At 37.4% G+C, this 21,680-nt stretch overlaps 2 protein-coding genes across 5 annotated transcripts in view; both read right to left on the bottom strand.

Moving 5' to 3' along the window:
• AQR (aquarius intron-binding spliceosomal factor) overlaps positions 1-7,458 on the bottom strand; it is a 107,943-nt gene extending 100,485 nt beyond the window's left edge. For all 3 annotated transcript variants that reach the window (XR_010839639.1, XM_059056463.2, XM_059056462.2), the window contains exons 1-3: positions 7,171-7,458; positions 4,715-4,771; positions 2,554-2,594 (exon numbers count right to left, since the gene is read on the bottom strand). Coding sequence is in view for 2 of the 3 variants with exons in the window: in XM_059056463.2 (XP_058912446.1) it covers positions 2,554-2,594; positions 4,715-4,771; positions 7,171-7,245 (173 nt within the window). In the remaining variant the exon portion in view is untranslated. The remainder of the gene's footprint in view (positions 1-2,553; positions 2,595-4,714; positions 4,772-7,170) is intronic.
• Positions 7,459-11,816: 4,358 nt separating this feature from the next.
• Positions 11,817-21,679, bottom strand: ZNF770 (zinc finger protein 770). Of its 2 annotated transcripts, none has more exons than XM_059057144.2 (2): positions 21,546-21,679; positions 11,817-17,607 (listed from the first exon to the last, which is right to left on the bottom strand). In XM_059057144.2, exon 2 carries the CDS (start codon positions 17,549-17,551, stop codon positions 15,470-15,472), a length of 2,082 nt encoding a protein of 693 aa, XP_058913127.1. In that variant the 5' UTR covers positions 17,552-17,607; positions 21,546-21,679; the 3' UTR covers positions 11,817-15,469. The 2 variants fall into 2 exon arrangements, with proteins under 2 accessions (XP_058913127.1, XP_058913130.1); XM_059057147.2 differs by having other exon boundaries at positions 21,518-21,679.
• Position 21,680: the final 1 nt, after the last annotated feature.

The raw sequence follows: 21,680 nt of genomic DNA on the forward strand, positions 1-21,680 counted from the left end.
TCTTTTTCTTCTTTTATTGGAGTATAGTTGCTTTACAATGTTGTGTTAGTTTCTGCTGTACAGCAAAGTGAGTCAGCTATACATATACATATATCCCCTTCTTTTTGGATTTCCTTCCCATTTAGGTCACCACAGAGCACTGAGTAGAGCTCCTTGTACTACACATTCTGTACTCATTAGCTATCTATTTTATAAACAGTAGTGTATATATGTCAATCCCAATCTCCCAATTCATCCCACCCCTGCTTTCTCCCCTTGGTGTCCGTATGTTTGTTCTCTACATGTTTGTCTCTATTTCTGCTTTGCAAATAGGTTCATCTGCACCATTTTTCTAGATTCCACATATATGTGTTAATGTATGATATTTGTTTTTCTCTTTCTGACTTACTTCACTTTAAGAGGGATCTTTGCCTGATCATCAATCTAAAATAGCAGTTCTGTCACTATACCCTAATCCCACTTTAATTCATAGCACTTACTACCTGCTGATACTGTATATGTATATATATATGTATATATTTTGTCTGTCTAGATAAGAATTAGAACACAGCTTCATGAGTAGAGGCTTCATCTGCCACGTTCACTGATGCACCCTTAGCATTGAAATGGTGGTCGATACAAAGTAGGCTCAACCCAGTCCTCTCTTCAGAACTCTACACCTAAATACCCAACTGCTTATTCTACATCTCTCTCTATAGCTCTTTAGTGGCTAGAATTCAACATTTCCAAAAGTGACTAGTGATCTACACCCAAACTCACCACCACCAACAACAGCAAAAGTCAGTAATGGCACCTAATCACCTGACAACCTTTGCCAAAAATTTTGGAGTCATCCTTGATTCCTCCCTTCCTGCATTCACCACATCCAAGCACCAGCCACTTCTATTTCTCTCAGATTGGTAACTCCTCTCTATCTCAACTTTCCATGCTAGGCCATGCCATCATTATCTTTAATCTGACTACAATAATATTCACCTAACTAATTTCCTGCCTCTTGCTCCCTCCAAAATTTAAAAATACCACCAACATGCTTCACTGGTTTCCTATTGCTCTTCAAATTTAAAACAAACAAACCTTAACATGGTCTTTGGCCCTACCTACTTCTACAGGCTCAAGAATCGATTGCTAAAACAAAATAACTAGAGGACTTCCCTGGTGGTGCAGCGGTTAAGAATCTGCCTGCCAATGCAGGAGCATGGGTTCAAGCCCTGGTCTGGGAAGATCCCACATGCTGACATTAATCATCAATGTCAGTAAAATAGTCTTTTATTTTTAAGTGCTTTTACTTATGTTGTTTGCATTCTTAGATTCTTCTTGTCTTCATTTTTCCCAAAAACTTGTTTCTTAAAATAGTTTGCACAGGGACTTCCCTGGTGGTCCAGTGGTCGAGAATCCACCTGCCAATGCAGGGGACACAGCTCTGAGCAATGATCTGGGAAGATCCCACATGCCGCAGAGCAACTAAGCCTGTGCGCCACAACTACTGAGCCTGCAAGCCACAACTACTGAGCCCACACGCCACAACTTCTGAAGCCTGCGCGCCCAGAGCCGGTGCTCCACAACAAGAGAAGCCACCACAAAGAGAAGCCTGAGCACTGCAACGGAGAGTAGCCCCCGTTTGCAGCAACTGGACAAAGCCTGCACGCAGCAACGAAGGCCCAACGCAGCCAAATATAAATAAATAAAATTAAAAAAAAAAAAAGACTGGCCTCTTATTTTGATACTGCCATTAAAATATTTAGTAAAATTTACCTCCTAAAACTCAAACACATGAAAAAAATAAAATCTGAGATTTTATAAGGTCTATGACATTCATAACACAAATGTTTCTATTTCATATTAAAACGGTTAGTTACCTTTTAAAATACTCATTGGGCATATATATCTACAGGTGCAGATATGGAAATATGCCCAAGAAACATTGTTTAAAAAAGAAGTCATGATGCAGAATGGTATGTAGAGTATAAACTCTTTGCTGTTTAAAAAAAAAAATCAAAGGGGTAGGGAATTGGAACAGATGTATACATAAATAAAGAAACTGAGGGTTAAGGGACAGGGAAGAAGATGTACTGAAACTTACTCTTTCTGTGTACTGTTCAAAATAATTTTTATTTTTTATTATATATATAGTTTGTACATTATGTACAAAATGCATATTTTATTATTTTGTATTTAATTATTATCATGTATATTTTACTTTTCCAATTTTTAAATAATCTTTCAAAAAGATTTATCAGAAAATAAGAAAACTAGTATTAGTTGAACTGAAATTTTAAAATCTCCATATTTACTCTTCCTCACATTCCTTCAAAAACAAAACAAACCCTAAAGAACTTAATCCCTCTAATCTGAGCCAAAAATTAAAAGGCAAAAAAATATCGTATGCCTCTTCAGCAGCTAGATATAGTTTTTCTAGTCACCATCTCCTTGATGACCTAATCAAAAAAAGGAAGGAAAGTTCCAAGTTTATGATTACATTTAGTTTAGAAGTTCAGATGAGATCCAAGTTAGTCCCATCTACTTCCTATGTATGAAAATTAAACTCATTCCTACCTTGATTTGACAATTTCTTTCTCATATATATCTTCAATCACCTGTTAAAAATATAAAAATGTTTAATATCTCAAATAACTTTTTTTCAGACTCTAAATTGAGAGTTTTCAATTACTGAGATTACACAAAACAAGGTAGTTTAGGAAAGCTATCAAATATCACTGCTATTGAAATAATACTTGAGATTTTTTATAATGCCATTATATCCTTCAAAATGTAAAATAACAGAAAGCAAAGTAGTAGAAAAAAATAAATAAAATATATCTAAAAAAAAATTCTAGAAATAATTATTAAAATGATGTATTTATTTCATTTCTAGGGAAAATAAAAATTCACAAGATCAGGATATTTTTTTAAAACTTAACAAAGTATATAAATGTTATCAGGCTCCACCTAAGAGTTTTAACAAACTGCTTTCAAAATCCAGAAAGTAAACTGAAAGTGCAAAGACATAACAGAAGCAAATGCTAATCATTACATCCTGTTTTCCAAGCACATATGATAAAACCTCAGAATTTCCACTTACTTGGGTTAGGGTGGGTAGGATGGTATAATACATAAGAACTCAGGTTCTGGGGTTGGAAGCCTGGTTCAAACCATCCACCTTTACTGCTGGAGACTACAACCTTTGCAAATGCATGACTGCTCTAAGGCTCAGTTTCCCAGTATACGAAAAGGATCTAATAAGAAGAAGTACCCCATGGGGTTGCTATAAGACAACACATGTAAAGAATTCAGTACAGGTCCTGGCACATGGTAAGCCTTTAATAATAGTTATCAGTAGCAGAAGTAATAGTAGTGCTAGTGACAAGAGTAGTTAAAAAAAAAAACACCTTACTCTAAAATTATGAAGTATTTTAACATGGTATAATATAATACTATTTTATGGCAACTATGTCTTTTAACTGCTCAAAGTATACTTCTCAAATAAATGTTTGTGGGTGGTAAAGGGAGGAAGACAATGAGGCAAGCAAGTCTTGAATTTGTATGAAATTTTCTGTCATTGCTTTTCTGTTTATCAAAATCCAAATTAAATAATAAACTGAAGGGTATAATCTTCTTTAAATACCAACTTATACATAGCTTCATCTAGTGTTAACTAAAATGATCTGAATATAAATTTAATCTCTAAAAACCTTGATCTAATTAAGTTCAACTCAATCTAGTAGTGTCATAAAGATATTTTTGTTATTAATGAAAAGTGACCCTAGGAACCCCCAGACCCAACATATACAAGCACAAACATACACAAACAGCATATAGTAAGATAAAGCAAACTGGCTGATAATTAAGAGTAATTAACGTATGTCAAGTTTATGAATATCCTCCTGATGAATAAAATGGGATTGCTGGCAAAACAAAAATATATTTATACATAAAACATTTAAGCTCAAATAATGTGAGAAATTTGGGATTAAGTTCAGTTTTAATAAGAGTGCCCAGAGTATCACAATTTAATTTACAATGGCAAACTTAAAGCGAGTCTTCACTACTTGTTAAATGGCATGTGTATGTTAGCTCTATAAGACCTCTCTTTAAGAACCTATGTCAAAGAGAATTAATCCTCCATTAGGAATTCTGCCTTTTGTTTATTCTAAATTGTGTCACCTGAATCCTAAGTGCCTTTCGTTTATTCTAAATTGTGTCACCTGAATCCTAAGTTACTTCCCTAATTGAATATGACTGGCCTTCAGTCATCTAATTCTCTAAACAACTCCCACCTCTTCCACCATTATAACAGATCTTTCAGTTCATCAACCTAAAAATAAAAGAGAAAACAATAGATTTTATCCTAGATGAACTGTCAAAAAAACTGTAGGAAAACTGATGTGTATTTACAAAGATATTCATTACATGATCACCTAATTATAAATCAGAACAATCTAAGAATCTATAAACAGGAAAATCCACACACATTTTTTAAAAAGCTTAAAGGAAATAAAACAAATGATAGTAGAGGTTATCTCTGGGTAGTTATTTTTATTTTCTTATGTGTAGCTTCTGTATTTTCCAAGTTTTCTATTATGAGTAATTATTAGTTTAGAAAACCATTCATTTTAACTTTTAAATAATTATGAAGAGCTTCTGTAGAATTAGCTCTTGAAAAAGATACAAAGAGCATACCTATTCAAAAGGGATGTTGTAAACCAAAAATACTTACCTTTATATCAAAAGGTGATTTTTTCTTGATATGGGGAGCCCAGTATTTACATGCTAACTGCAAAAGTAAACAGTATAAACAGTAAGTCATAGATTCATACCACTAACAGACTGAGATCATTCAGTGACGAGCTGTTTCTTAACAGGGCACTACTGGCACAGGGTGAGGTGATAGAGTAATTTACCTATTAAGGGGACTATATGGGTTTGCAGACCAGTTAGCATCTTTGGGCCCAATCCACTGAATGCCAGTAATGCCCTGCATGGCACCCTGCCACTATGATTTTAAAAAAACAAAACATACTTTTTAAACTACTCCTACGGAAACAATAGGGTGAAGTTAATAACCACAGTCAAACATCTTCAGCATAGAGCTAACGAAACCCAGGTCTAGAAAGATTAAATGAGCTGCCCAAGACTACAATTAGTTAACAGGTGAGCCAGTACTAAAAAACAGATTCAAAATCCTCAGGAATGTTGATTTGCAAAACAATAATCTTTAAGTGATTAGTACACACTCAGGCACACCTAAACTACAACTGTTTTTTAGGTTTTGTTTATCAGTGGGTTATTACCAAGAATAAAAGAGTAAGTATGTTATATTTCAGCAAAGCAGGTTTTACCTGAAAAATGTCAATTTAAATACATATACAGGGATACCTCAGAGATATTGCAGGTTAGGTTCCAGACCACCACAATAAAGCGACTACCTCAATAAAGCAAGTCACATGAATTTTTTGGTTTCGCAGTACATATAAAAGTTATAATTTACACTATACTGTGGTCTATTAAGTGGCAATAGCATTGTCTTAAAAAAATGTACATACCTTAATTTAAAAATACGTTATTGCTAAAAAAATGCTAACCATCATTAAAAAAAGTGAGATCACAGAGTTCAGATATCTGATCTTCTTAAAACTAAATTTTAACCTCTACATCTCACTCATTCAAAAATAATTAAAAAGCCCCTTCTCTGGTCAGGTGTGCCAGGTGCTCTGAAATAATGGAGGAGGAGGGGCAGGGAAATGGTAGGATCCCTACATACTCTGTCCTCATCTCATACCATCCTCCCTCTTACTTCTTAAGTTCGCTCTTCCGGCTTCTTTACATACACACCATAAGGCATTTCCACTTGCTACTCCCTGGACTGTTTCCCTGCTCTTCCCCAGACTGGCTCCTTTTTTGCATTCAGGTCTTAGCTTTGGCATTCAGGTATCAGCTCATTCGGGTCTTAGTCAGGACTCTCCTGACTGCTCTTCATAAACCCCACCCAGACTGCCACAATGCCGTTTCATTTTCCTGATAGCAATAATCACTGTCTGAAACTACACTGTTCATTTGTCTCACTCATCCCTCTAAAATGTAAGATCCCTGAGGGGAGGAAACTAATAACTTTTACCACAAAAATTCAAGCATATGGGAAAAGGGAGTTCTAGTCTTAACTTGTCCAGAAAAACCTCTCCAAATTAATGTAGATGGATGACAATGAATTAACCATATAAGAAAAGGTAGGGAAAAAAATGAAGTAGAGGGAACAAAGTTGAAAGGAGGTGCCAGGAGGTGAAAGATTGCATGGCACAAATAAATGCAGTTCAGTATGGCTAAACACTGTTAGAAAAGGAGAAAAAAAGAGAGGAAACTGGATATAAGCATGGACCAGATCACAAAACAAGGTGAATGATTCCAGTCATAATCCTAAGGGCAATTAGAACTCTTTAAGAAAGGATTCAAAATGACTCTTATGCTTCTGCCTTGGCAAATCTGCTGAAACAGGGCACAGAGAAGAAAGAAGCAAGTGAGCAATAAGTTCTGCATAGAGCTACTTGCACTCTTATCCAACACCTAAAGTAACAAATAAGGATTCGGAAAGTTGCTCAGCGCTACAGGGCTATGTTTCCCTATTCAAAGCCAACCGCTGTTCACCATGCAACACAATAAACAGGTTTTAAATGAACGCTCTCTGACCACGGGATTGCTCTCTTCGTAGATGCATGTATTTGGAGCAGGTGTCTTGTCAGATTCTCACCATTCCTTTCAAAGATCTAGGTTACGCTAAGTCTAAGAATAAGCCTATCCCTCCTTCGACCCTCAGTTCAGTATCACCTCTGATATGAAACCTTCTTGCCAGTCTCAGGTGACTGGGGTGCTCCCTCTGTGAATCTATCGCTCCTGCGACGAACTCTAACAGAGCAAAGCTCGCATAATAGCTTTCTTTTCATGTGTCTGTCTCCCCTGGAACATGAACTCCTCGGGGAAGAGCCTCTTTCACCACGGTCTCCCCAACAGCTAGTACAGTTGCTGGCACACAGCACGTACTCTTTAGTAAAAAGACTTGAGTGTATGAATTGACAAACGAATGCCTCCTCGGTGCTCCCGTTCCCAAGAAAAATCCCACCTCCTGGCCTCGGGGCTTCAACGTCCTCACCCTTCACACACACCAGACTCGCCCAAGCGCACCTGGGTCACGAACTCCGCGTTGATCTGAGACACCGTAGGGGCCACGATTTTCTTGGGCTGAGCAGGGGCCGTCATGGCAGCACTCTCCTTCCGCTCCAGTGGAAAAAAAAAAGGACCGCTCCGAGCAGCGGTGAACCCGATACACTTCCCCCTGAGAAGCGACTGCAGCTGCCTAACTCCGAGATGCAAAAACCCGCGGAGCAGAATACCCTCAACGCTTACAGACCACGGAGAACGCGTACCGCAGCTTGTACATTCTTCGAGAAGCGGAACAGAACGAGGCCGGAAGTGCATGCAAGCGCTGGCTCTGAGCTAGAGAGGCAAGGGCTTCGACCTCCCCCGCTCCTGCCCCCGAGCGGGAAGCTGAGAGAAAACACCCAGGGAGACGGGATTGATGTCTCAGTGACCAGGTAGATGGTGTTGGTTAAGGTTTTCTTGTGGTAGGGTCGGGTAGGTAGAGGGAGACTTGGAGTTTCTTTCAACCCTATAAAAAGTATTAGTGAAAACAAAAACTAAACAAGGAATGCGAGGCTTAATTTTAACTGTTTTTTTAACAGATGCATGGAAATATAAATTAGAATATAATGAACTGCACATATTTAGGGTGTAAAATTTGATTTTTAAAAAATAGTCATACATATGTGAAACCATCACCAAAGTCATAATAATAAGCATATCCAATGTCTCTAAAATTTTCCTAGTCCCTTTTGTGATTTTGAGATTCATCCATGTTGATGCATGTATTAATTGTTGGTGCCTTTTTATTGTTGTGTAGTATTCTATTTGATGGACATACCACAGTTTGTTAATCTGCTCATCTATGGATGAACATTGAATTGTTTCCAGTTTTTGACTACTACAAATAATGCTGCTAAGAGCATTCGTGTATATATGTCTTAATGTAGACATGTGTTTCCCTTTCTCTTAAGTAATTACCTAGGAGAGGAATAGCTGGATCAAATGGTATGTGTATGTTTAAATTTTTAAGAGGTGAATGTGGTTATTAACTTCACCCTATTTAAATTTCCAAAGGAGTTGTACCATTTTATATTCACACCAGTAGTATATGAGAGTTCCAGTTCCTCTTCCTTCTCACCCACACTTGATATGGTCAGTCTTTTTAATTTTAGCCATTTTAATAGTTATGTGGTATACCTCACTGTAGCTTTAATTTTTATTTCCCTAATGACTAATGATGTTGAATGTCTGTTCATGCGCTTATTTGCCATCCATATATCTTCTTTGTGGAAGCCTCTATTCAAATCGTTTGCCCATTTTAAAATTGAATTGCATGTTTTCTTATTACTGAGTTTGAATGCATACCTCTACTGCTCCCATATCCATATATAAATTAAACATGTACCTCTAGTAAACTTTCCCTGGATGAACACAGGCAAGAAACTGGTAACATGGTTGCCTCTAGGGAAGAGGAACTCGGGGAGGGGAAAACAGGAGCAAGGTAAGTCTTATTTTACATTTTACACCCTTTTGAAACATTTGAATTTTGTAACATCTATAGCCCGTTTGAAAATAAACAGTTGTGAAGGAAAAAACAAAAAAGTGTCTGTAGATATAGAAATTAAATGTGGAATCCTTTTCACCTTCTACTTTCTGTTGTATAAAGTTTATTTATAGAGCTAAAGATGAAGATTTGCATGATCCTAATTTTAAATGCAACAGATTTTGAATACATAAAGTATCTAATTACACTTTATTTACAAATGGAGTCTATACAACAAGAGGTAAAATATGATTTTCTGAAGAGCTTTTATGATGAATCTTGAAAGGTAGATAAGATTTTGATAATCAGAAACAACAGGGACAATATTTCTAGTACAGTCATAGCACAGATAAAGCCATGAAAGCAGGTCATACTGGGAGAATGTTGGGAGTGAGCCATCAGGCTTAACATGTCAAAACCTTAAAAGCTAGAGAAAGGAGACTGTATTTATTGTGGAAGGCAATGGGAAACCACTGATTGGAAATCTACTTTTGGAAGATGACTTTTCAGTAGTTTGTTAGATGGGTTGGAATAGGTAAAGTGGGGATGGGAATACCAGTTGGGAGACTATTGCAAATCTAAAGCGAAAGTAACATGGCCTAAATTTGGGTTCTGGCAGTAAAATTGAAGAGGAAGGAATAAGCGTGGAAGACACTGAAAAAACAGAGTAAAGAGAAATTCATCTTACGCAGTTGAAAGAATAGTGGAACCCTGTACCAGCAGAGAAGACAGAAGGAAGTAGATTTTAAAAGGAAAAGCTAGTTCCAATATATAACGACACAGTCTGAGGTAGCAGGAGGCAGTGATGAGCAATTTATTTGCCAATTAACATTTATTAAATTTGTAATTTACCATATGGTTTTGTGGCCAAGAGGATATTAAGCCAATAAGCTCCAGATCATATGTGGATCTAATTATGTGAAAGGTTCTAATTTATAATACCTAGTAGAGTTCTGGAAAAATGCAGTATCATAATCTTTCTCCTTCTCTCTCTCTCAAACTCTTCCTTTCTCTTTTTCCTGCTCTCTCTTCTCTTCATATCATTTCTCTTAGCCAAGTTTTTGAATGATGGTTTTGGACATCCTAAAATTATAATATGTTCATTTTATAACTTTTATTTTACAAACTTTCCGTAATGAGTTTTGTAAGTAAGGAAGGGAGAAAGCAAAGAAACTGGGTAATCAAGAAAGAAGAGTTTCAAAACACAAGATTGTCAATAGTGTCAAACGCTTCAAAGAAATCTAAAAGGGCAAGAACTTCAAAAAGTCCATGGGTTTGGAAATTAGGAGGCCATTGGTGACCATTATCAGTTTGTTGTAGTAAGAAAAAGAAAATTTAATTCAAATTGATTTTAAAGTAAAGGAAATCTATAGGTATAAATAAAGTCTAGAGATAAATTAGGCTTCAAGCAGTTGATCAGGCTTCCAGCTCCATTCTTTTGGCACTGCACCCCCTACTCCTCCCACCCTACTCTGTTTTGTGGTTTTTGGTACGCGGACCTCTCACTGTTGTGGCCTCCTCCGTTGCGGAGCACAGGCTCTGTATGCGCGGGCTCCGTATGCGCAGGCTCAGCGGCCATGGCTCACGGGCACAGTGGCTCTGCGGCACGTGGGATCTTCCCGGACTGGGGCACGAACCCGTGTCCCCTGCATTGGCAGGCGGACCCTCAACCACTGCGCCACCAGGGAAGCCCTGCTTTGTGTTTTGACTTCAACCCCAGACTAGCATTCTTCATGGTACCTAAACGGAGAAAATTTCTCCACACTCACTTCTTCTTCCTCAATCACTGAAATAAGTACAAGGTTTCACTCTGATCAGATCAAGTTAGGTCGGTTCTTCCAGGCCAATTACTCTGGCTAAGGTAGCACTGAGCATTGACTGGCTTAGACTTGGGTTACCCATCCCTTTAAGTCATGATGAATATTCTGATAGAGTTAGACTGATCATGACCATTGCTGGAGCTGCAGTTGAGATCAGCCCTACCCAGAATACCTGGCTGATATACAGTGAAAGAGAGAAGATGTGGTTGCAACTAACAATGCCTACTACAATGAACTTTGATAGAACAGCTCCCAAGAGGTGGTGAGGAAAACACTAGGTAAAAAAGGGCTAAGAAGCTAATGAATGAAAAGGCAATGGGGGAAGTAGGTGTAACGAATTTTCAGTATCTCTGACCCTAAAAGGCAGAGTAAAATATAACAGTAGCCAAAATAATAGGTAAAACTAAAGTTATTTGGCCCAACTGCTATCTCTTTTTAAGATGGTGCAGTGGAAATTTTGATTGCCTATCCATTCCTCCCTTCTTTCCAAATGTAACTTCAAATTTGACCAGTATTTGTATTATCTTCAGGCAACCTTGTGCTTGAAGGAAGTAGACCGAGGTCCAGGTCCAGCTCCACATAATTCTATCTCCTTTGTCAGTGGTTGGTTTAGGAATGTGGCTGTGAAGCAATTCTGTCAGGTAAGAGAGGTAATGTTCACTGTAGACTTCTAGGAAACTTATCTTTGCTCTTGGGGGAGTTTCTGGGTCTCCCATTCACTCACTGTCCCACCCTCCCCCCATGAAGGAAGCATGCAGCCCTAATTGCAAACAAAGCATCCTAAAACCATAAGGAAAATAACCTTGTCATTGTGAAAGGCAGAGCAGATGGAAGAAACCAGAGGCAACTATATGATTTAACAACCCTAGGGTTTATCTAGTTGCTGGACTTCAAGTCGTATAAGCCAATGAGGTCCCCATTCCAAGAAGCAGTTTGAGTCAGGCATTCTGCTACTTGCAGCCAAAACCATCATAACTGAATAAGGAACATATGAAATCTTCTTTAAGAAACCAATGAGAGGGAAAAACTAAAAACACCAGAAAAAAGAAGGGACTAATGATGAAGCTCCCAGGAGGAAGACAGCAAGGAAAAGCTAGCTTCCGAAAAGTGGAAGAACATTATTATTCTGAGATACGTGAGAAAAGTAAGGAGTAAAGATAGACATTTTTGAGTGAAGAGGAGGGAAGTTTAGAAAGTTTTGGATTGGCTTTGATCTCAACATCTTAGAAGGCAAACTCATTCCAAGAATGAATGAAAGGCTCTAAATGAAATTATAGATTTACAGAGAAGGTAAGAGTTTGTAATAATGACTCCATTCATTTCTTCCTTTATACATTCAGTATATATTTGAGGATGTAAAAACATTACAGATATTGCTTTATACTTTATGTATAAAACATTAAATCATGCATTCTCTTGCTTTTCCAGAAACATATAGTTTATCTCAATGGTTCTCAAAGCATAGTTTCGATACAGCAATAACAGCTAACCTGTATAACTGCAAATTTTCAGGCCCAACTCCAAATATTGAATCAGAAACTCTGAAGCTGTAGCTCAGCAATCTACGCTTTTAACAAGCCCTCTAGATGCTTCTAGTGCACACTAAAGTTTGAAAACCACTAGTCAACAGTGGCAATTAATAGAGTTATGAACAAAAAGCAGTGGGAGCACAGGGAATAGAGTGCTAGGGTAAATCAAAAAGGCTTCCAGAGGAAGCAGTGTTTAAGCTCAAACTTCAAAGAATGAATACAAGTTAGCCGGTATAGATGCAAAGTATTACATGTTCCATATTGTTTAATAACACCATTGTACCACTTTTTTCAGTTATCTTTTTTCCTCTAATAGCATTTTGTTCTCTAATAGAATAGTGCTAATAGAATTCTAGCAGTTAGCCCTGAAATTCTAAGCCCTTCTAACTGTGGCAATAGGAGAAATCTCAACAAGAAAGGAATTAAATGTTTCCTTTCACTGCTTCTAAAGAGCAGATATTCTGCATGAAACAGCCCTTGACAATTCACTTCTAACAAAGGATTCTTGTAAGATATGCAGACTTCAAACACTGGTGCTATCCCTTAAAAATGTCTCTAATTCTCATTGGTTATCTCACATAACTTAAATTGAAATCTGTTTTCTGCAAATTAAACACTTTAGTTTTCTTCCAAAATCATGGACTAAAAACAATAGAACCTGGCTCAACTAAATCTCTTCTTTGAATACAGTATGAGAGTTTGTATCTAATTTAAATTAATACTACATAGATAAGATGGAAGCGGGAATAACAAGAATATGTATTGGAGGAATTAATTTTATGTTTCTTTAGTACAAATCTGGAGAGGGAGGCCAAAGAGGAAGATAAATGGATAAGCAGATAGATCACGTGACATGCAATGGAGTTAACATATCCATTTGTAGGCTATAAGGAGCTATTAAAGAAACTTAACATGAACAAGGAAGTAAACGATTAACTATCCATGTAGAAAGCTCAGAAGGTAGAAGGTAGACTGGAGTGGGCCCAGGAAAGTGTTTGGCAATCAGTACCTTGTTCCTGTATTATGTGATTTTCCCTTTTAAAAAAGTTCAAACTGTGTAATTTGAAACTTTATTTTAAAAATATTCTAAAATTTGAATTTTTCAAGAATCACCATCTACTTTCCTTCAACACACATTTTGTCCTAATAGGCCCTACTGCAGTACAAAACAAGAAACAATAATTTCACTAACTCAGTCAAACCACTTCAGTAAATAATCATGCTACAGCCTGGAATTGCCCAAACAAAAATTCTTCTAATTTTCTTTACAGATATTTAAAAGTTTATTTTTTTCAGAAAACCAAAGCAATTGATTCAACAATAATAACAGTTCTAGCATGCAGCAAGTCATCATTTAACATCTAATGTTTAAACTTATCATGGATGTATACAGTTTATCATGGATGTATACAGTTTATTTTCATTCCTATAAAGTTTCCACAGCTTGTAGTGATAATAAAAGTAAATAAGTATTTTGTTATAGGTACTTCAAATAGCACTACAGTACCTCTTCCACAAAATTTTTACAATATTCCAACTTTCAATATGAAACAGCTTAAAAAGGCATGGGCCAAAAGAAAATGTATAGTAGTATCACTTAGGCAAATAAAGTCTAATAATCATACAAGCACAACACTGTTAGGATTCTCCCGTTAGGGTTGGGAAAGGAGTATGTGAGACATTTACTTCAAATAAAATTACATAAATAGCTTAGGAAAATTCCCAAATATATAATTTCAGACATATTAAAGAAAAAAACCCTTGAACCTTTATTCTTGGAAAACATGAACTAGTTATCCCTTGCTTTTATATAATGGATGTGTTCTTAAAAAGTTCTGTGTAAAGCAAATTCTATAAAACATCACCTTGCTTGCACTGGAGGAACACATCTCAAGGAAACATAAGAGAAATTATTCTTTAAAACACATGATTCTCCTGCACATTTGTACATCGTTGGGCTTTTATCTGTACTGTTAAGCTTAATCTCTATGAATTAAACCCAAGTGTCTCAAAATTCACTTGTAAAAGAAGCAGACCGACTTCTCCCCCCCACCACAAAGACAATTATTACAGTACAATGTAAAATTGTTCCTTTATCCATTCTCAGTAGAGGGCTTGTCACTACATATATCTGAGAGTGCTAGGATAAATACCCACCTGTTCTTTTCACCTTAGAAAGATAATGGTTATTTTCTCTTATTGCTAGGAAATGTCATTCTTAAAGATTTTATTAAAAATGGCAAATGTGAAGGACAATGTGTGATTACAAGCCTTTTACAGTTTGATTAAATATTCCCCAAATCATGACAGTACTGTTTAGAATGATACTCTCAATTCCATAAGCATCTTATTCCTATATGGGATTACCTTACTAATTAATATAACAATTTACTAATGATCAAAATAACATTCTTCAGCATTCGAATCTTCCAAAAAACAGGAATAAAAACTAGAACTAGACCTAGTCACTGCCGTTTGATCAAACTTAATAGAATATTTAGTTTAGTCATAGGACCACTCAAAGAGGTATTAAAAGAAAGTTTTGCTAAGGTAAATGTAAGTCTTATGGAGATGCACATCTACAGGTGAGTCTTAAGTCTACAACTGCTGCTATCAATCATTAATAAGCATGTAGATGAATTGCATTCATTCCTCTGAAAAGATGACACTGCATACTTATCATCAAAAAGATTATGGCACTTGAACATTTCCTGATAAGTAAACATGGTAAATGTATAGAGGTGCATCCTAGCCTCTCTCCTACTTTTACATTTTGGGGGTAAAGATAACAGCAGGCTGGGCAAAAAAAAAACAATTCACATCACCTATAGGATAGGAGAGGAAGCTACCAGAGTCCTAAGAATAAACAGCTTGGAAAAGAACAATGAAAATAATGCTATTATTTTCTCATCCACTTTCACTTTTATTGCCTTTATATTTTTCAGCTTATAAGAAAAAATTCTGCAATGGAATTTGAACCATAGGTGTAAAATACATGAAATAATATAGTGGGGCTATCTGTAGTGGCCAAAACCCAATTTTTGCCTCACAGTCTTTTGAGCATATATAAAAGGAGATGGCGTGTCTTAAGGAATAATTCCTTTCAAAATCAGGCTGAATTATTTGTACCACATCATGGATTTACATTTTCAGTACAGCCAAAGTATATGTTAAAATAAAACAAATACTTGCTTTATGGCATCAAATCATGTTCTTCCCCCTAAAAATTAACTTGGCTGTTCCTAAAATGTATTACATTTCTATGTATCTTACCTCTGACTATGCAGACAAGCAACTGCCTATGAAATCATTCAATCTAATGAAGGCCTTTTGATAAAAATACATTATATATGATACAGGGTAAAGAGCAAGGTCACCAGAAAGACCACACGTGTTAGTGGGTCTGTCAATTACATAACTGAATTTAAGACAACCATTTTCTCTTGTGGTCATTCCTTAAAGTGAGTAAGTTGATGTCTCTTCCAGTGAGGAGCCTGTCTGAATGTTTTGCCACAAACTGAGCATTCGAATGGCTTCTGCCCTGCATGAATTAGATAGTGTCTTTCCAGTTTAGATGGGGATCTAAAACTTTTAGAACAAACACTGCATTGGTAAAGAAGGCCATCGTTCCTCTCAGTACGCCCTGAATAACTAAAACAATGACTATGATGGCTCTGCTCTGATTCCAGAAGTGCACTAGAGAGACAGGGCTGCCTGTTCCTATAGGGGGTACCAAGAATGAAATCCTCTGATTCTGCCTTAACTTTTATTTCTGATGTTTGATCTGACTCTGAGACCTCGTATTTTTGAAAACCAAGAGTCTGACATTGTTGAGAAGCACTATAGTTAACATTATCACCTTGATGAATGAAAAGTTTGTTCAAATTTTCCAATTCTACTTGGCAAAGAGATTTTCTATATGGAATCTTATCAATATGAGTTAATTTATGTCTTTTCAAGTGAGCTGACTGTCTAAAAGATTTTCCACAAACATTACAGCCAAAAGGCCTCTGTCCAGTATGAATTAAATAGTGTCTTTGTAGTTTAGATACAGAAGGAAACACTTTCTCACATTTGTCACAAGGACACATCTTATGTCCAGTATAGATGTTTTCATTTGTAACTGAAAAACCACACTGAAGCACTTCACAGTTTTCAAAGAATTCCTCACCTGATGAACCATAGATAGATACATCTTTATTATTCACAGAATTATCCATAGTTAACATGTTCTCTGGTGTAAGAATACCTTTTACGTTTTTTCCCATATTTTGGCTCTGGAAGTGCTTTTGCCAAGAAAATGGCAAAGTCAACGTTTTCTTCTTTTTATTGCCAACTGTCTTATACGTTCCATGCTTGCCAAGAGAACCCATAAATGTTCTGTGGGTTTGTTCAGGGCTCTGCTCACCAGAAATAAGATCACAATTTTTCAAGAAACTGTTTTTAAATACTTTTTTCTCAGATCGAAAATTATCTAATTTTTTACCCCCAGCACGTTTAAGCTTAGCCAAGATTTTTTTAACAATGGCTTTATAGTTGTAGCTTCTTTTGAGCCTGCTTGGAATTTTGCCACTTCTGGCAGGAAAACACTTGTGTCCATTGAGAATCTGCTCTGATTCAAAACATTCTTCACACTCTGGACACTGAAAAGGGACAATATAAATAGAGTGGACATCAAGTTGATTATTCTCCTCAGATTCACGTAAATCACCATTTTCAAAACTATCCTGCTTTGCGTTTAATTTATTAGGCAGGGGGCCTGATTCTGGACTCTTCACCTTTAATGAAAGAGTCTGAAAAGTCTTATTCCTGGCATGGATTTGTTTATGCTTCAGAAGTTTGCTTTGAATCTTAAATCCTTTTTGACAAAAACAACATTGAAAAGGTCTTTCCTCTGAATGTGTGAGTTGGTGGATTTTTAAGTGAGTTGACTGTCGAAAAGATTTACTGCACAGGACACATTTAAAAGGCCTCTGACCAGTATGAATAAGTACATGCCTATCAAGTTTTGACTGTGATGGGAACAGCTTGCCACAGATTGTACACGCATGAATATTCTTTTTTTTCTTTGTAGGGCTGTGTGTAGGATCAGACTTGGAGCACGGGTGTAATGCCCATCTCTCCTCTGTGGTAAGAGCATGATACATTCCATACACTGGCTTTTCTTGCTTGGCCTCCAGAAGTCTTCTGACCTGTTTAACATCATTCTGGTAAGTTTCATTGTGAAGCTGTTGGTGCTTCACGAATGTCTTCAGATTCTTAAAGTGGCGTGGACAAATACTACATTTAAAAGGCAGATTATGAGTTAGTTGATGTCTTTCCAGATGAACTAGTTGTCTAAAGGTTTTATGACACACATCACATTCAAATGGCTTTTGACCAGTATGAATGAGATAATGCCTAGCTAATTTTGAGGGTGTTTCAAAATGCTTGAAGCAAATATTGCAAATATATGGCCTGTTTCTAGGTAGTTTGTTGGCTACTACACACTGTTGAATCTTTAGCATTTTAAAATTGTTTTCAGCCATCATATTCTTCAGTGATATACTCTGATGAGCTCCATAGTGTTCTTACACTCCACAGATGTCTAAAAATTAAAAATAAAAATGTATTAATTAAAAATTACTTATTCATATGAAAAGAAATAATTTAAGCTGTTCTTTGGCTAAAGGTATTAAAGGCAATAAGGAACCTCAACATTCCCTGTGTTTAAAAGTAAGTTAATACCATTTTAGATACTTTAGAATCATTAAACTAATTTTCCTCATACAGAGAAATGAGGAGTCTTTAAAAGAAATACTTTAAAATGTATATAATTTAAGCTATATTTCTAATTAATTGAGATGATACATTAAAAGGGGACTGAGTTGAATTTCTTAACATTAAATAGATCTTTTAATTCCAATTTTCATCCACTATTAAGTAGATTTGTCATTTTTCAAAAATTGGGCTAGAAAGATAAAGAGTGTAAGAAATAAAATATAATACTAAAAATAAGACATATCTGCATTCAATTATAGCATACCTTGGACATGATCTGAGAATGGAATGTTTTAGTTATCAAAATTCTTAGCCACATCATTAGCTATATTTACTCTCAGTTACTTCTTTGGACCAACAAAGATAACTACTGGGAGAAAATGTCCCAGAACACCTGGATTCTAGTCCTGGATTTGCTATCATATGAACTTGGTGGCAAGAAGAAGGAAATATAGATTCCTCATCTCTAAATCAGGGAAAATGCCTCCTGGCCTGCCTACCACATTGAGTTGTTTTGAGAATCAATGGAGATAATGCACCTAAATGTGTTGGAAAACTGAAGCAATGTATATATGTAAGGTATTATTTAGCTCAACACTAATCAAATTTAAAACTTTATCCTTATCCACTTAATATCATTTTTAGGGTTTCTAAAAGAGAGATAAACAAACTAAACGTACAGTTCTTTTTATTTCTCCTTTCCACTTTGTTGTAGAAGTCCTAAAAGACAAGTACAGAGGCAATAAGGTTGACACACTGGCTACTTATATACTTATCTATGGCTAAGTAATTGAAAGTCTGAGTGTAGTTTACTTTTCAGGCAGTAGAATAAAAAGGTCATTTTGGTCTCAGTTAATATAAAGATAAAAATACTTTCCCTAATATACCTCTGTAGGACACATGCAAAAGCTTACCAGGAACTTTCACAACCATTCTATACCCTATCTTCTCCTGACTGAAAAGCCAATTTTCTTCTCATCCTTCTTCTTCAACTGCATTTTCCTTAAATAAGGAAGCCAGAGATTTAAAAAAGCTGTTCCAGCTCTCTCATTCTAATGTTGTATCTTCTAGTTGAGGTCAGAGAGTTGATAAATCTACCAGAAACTCAGCGTTCTTTTGTCAGATGATTTAGTGAATATCCAACATATATGCTGTGTGCTATTATCTATTTTCTCCTAGAAGACACCTTAAACACAAAATCACAAACACACCCACTGTGGTTCTCTTCAGGAATCTGATTTTAAAACAGAAAAAAAAATTCATTTATTGAGCAAATTATGTTCTAGTTGTTTTATCATACTGCTTTTCAAACTGCATGTCACTACCCATTAGTGGATTGCGCAATCACTTTAGTGGGTCATGATCAGCATTTTTGTTTAACAGAGTAGAAAATATCAGATTGCATAACATATGGTAAGGATAAATATTGTTTTGTGAAACTTCTATAGGAAGAGGTAAAAAACTGTGAAACCTGTTTCTGGCATATCTCTTTACACACTAGACAGAGGAACCTACAACAAATCAATCACTTTATTCAAAGTGGCCAAGTAATCTATTAAGTAAGATTGGGGCCCATAGGATGAGACAGGATTACTAAGGATTATTAATTTTCTTCAACTGACCCATATAACCTCAAAATATTTACCAGAAAAATCTAATTAGAGGCCAAAGGTAATATGCCACACAAATAAATAAAATAATCTGACTGCAAGCCACTATATTAATTTATAAAATACACCATATAACCCAGATATCCACATTAGCAACAATCAGCTGTTGATGCTATTACTATGCACTTTCACAACAGTTAGAGAAATTACAGGTGAATGTCCTCCAATCACTAAAATGCTAACACAGCAGCAGTTATGAGGATTAAAATTAAGTGAATTCCCAAGAACCTGGCAACTTGTTTAATTCTCGTCAGGCAAAATCAGGTGTTGAGGTGTCAATTAGGACAGTGAGCCAAACTGCAAATAATAATCAAGTCTTTATTCACGTACTGCAACAGTGCAAGCAAGAGGCTAAAAAAGTACTGGTTCCCCAGTGGTCGATTAAATGGAACAACACTAGGTGAGGGTTAGGTGGATGCAATGCACACAATCATCTCTCTGCAAAGGAGGCTGGAACAAAAGGTTTCTGCCTCTTTATGGACCTGTGGGCCAGGGGAGGAGGAAGGAAGAGCTACAAGTGGAATGGTCCTGAGTCAAAATGGAGAAAAGCACTTCAGTCAAGGCTGCCCCCTCCACCTTCCCTCTCTGCAATAAGGAGGTATTGGTGGAGGCACCTGGGAAGTACCTCGGCCAAGGCCCTCAGAATCGAAGTACCTGAGCCGGGAATGCAATACAGTATGAGCATGGCTAGTGGGAGGGAAGGGGTGAGTCCCTGACTGCAACTCCCTCCAGAAAACTGCAGTGCACTGGCCATGCACAAGTTTGGTGTGGCAAGAGCAGCTTCCCCCGAAGAGGCCAGCCAGGCAAAGCCACGCAATTGTCTATGGTCGGGCCTGAAAGATCACACACAGGATTCTGGCCTGCAGCCAGGCTCCTCAGCTCCTATTGTGTATTTCTTCTTTCCTTTAATAGTTTCTTTGGAACAATTGAAAAAAATCCCACACTAGAACCACACACGACAACCATTTCCGATTATAACAGGAATTGACTACCTATAGTTACTGTGCCAAAAAGAAACTATGGCTTATCAACTAACACTAGCACTAAGACCGGATACTATTGTCAGTTGCGCCCACACCATGTGGGAAAGCACTTACTGGAAGCCCTATATTGTTAGAATCACTGGAGGCAGGCAGTGATCTCATCTGCTATTTATAAGTGACAGCTAAGGGATCCCCAAGCTCCAAATGCATTCCCATGAGTACTTAAGCATATGCACAGTAATTTGATAGAACTTCAAATCCCACTTCTGATTTCTCTGTGTTCTCAAATGACTTTTTTTGTCGGTAATATTTCAAAAACAAATCCAATAGCGTGTAATTTTTCCTATGTTAAAGTGAAAATAAAAGATGGTAAATCTCAACGGGTCAACCCCAAGATTATCCTGACAACAGCAAGATACACTCCGTTGTAAAACTGTGAAAACCCATCTCAAAAAATTCCAACGATACTTCAAGGCAAAAAGCCTGCTGGTTTTCCAGTCTTCACGAACACCATTAAAACGAGGTGAGGATATCACAAAAGTAATGAACAAGAAACACAAGAACTGAGAGAAAGTTACAGAACTTTCAGTTACAGAATGACCTCTGGCGACATTTATCACATCCTTTCCCTCTCTGTAGCTTCTTCTGCCCCACTTCCCCCGGCCCCATCTCTTGACCTTGAACCCTCACCTCTTCCTCTCATTGGGATTGCACAGGACACAGACCCTGACAACTGGCCCTCGCCCTAATTGCCCACAACCAGTAAGCACCTAGGAGTCGAGCCAGTCCAGAGACTGAAAAATCCCAAACCAGGGAAGGAAAGGTAAGGGTGAAAACTGCTTTGGCCACAGAGAGGGGGAAGAATGCCACATGTGATACGACCCACTGCAGGGGAAAGTATCGTTTTCTGCAATTCCTCTCAGAGATTCCCATTCCCCATGAGCTGCAGTCAGGAGGCGGGGAAGTGGGAAAAGCAAAGGAGATGAGGTCGTGGAGCCCCCGTTCTGGGTCCCCGGGCACCTTGGAGGGACCGAGGCAGGCCCGACCTTTCCCGGGGAGGGGGGGGGTTCGCTCCACCTCACACCTGGGTTCTTGAAATCCTCCTCACGCACCTGGAGCTGGCACGGGCCCGCGAGCCGCGCATCTCAAGGCCCAGGAGCCGCGAAAGCAGCGTGCACACGTCCTCAGGGCCGGCGCGGCGACGGGCTGAGTGCGCAGGCGCGGAGCTCGGGAGCGCCGCCGGACGC

The sequence above is a fragment of the Kogia breviceps genome, chromosome 3 (assembly GCF_026419965.1).
Source record: "Kogia breviceps isolate mKogBre1 chromosome 3, mKogBre1 haplotype 1, whole genome shotgun sequence".
Classification (NCBI taxonomy): domain Eukaryota; kingdom Metazoa; phylum Chordata; class Mammalia; order Artiodactyla; family Physeteridae; genus Kogia; species Kogia breviceps.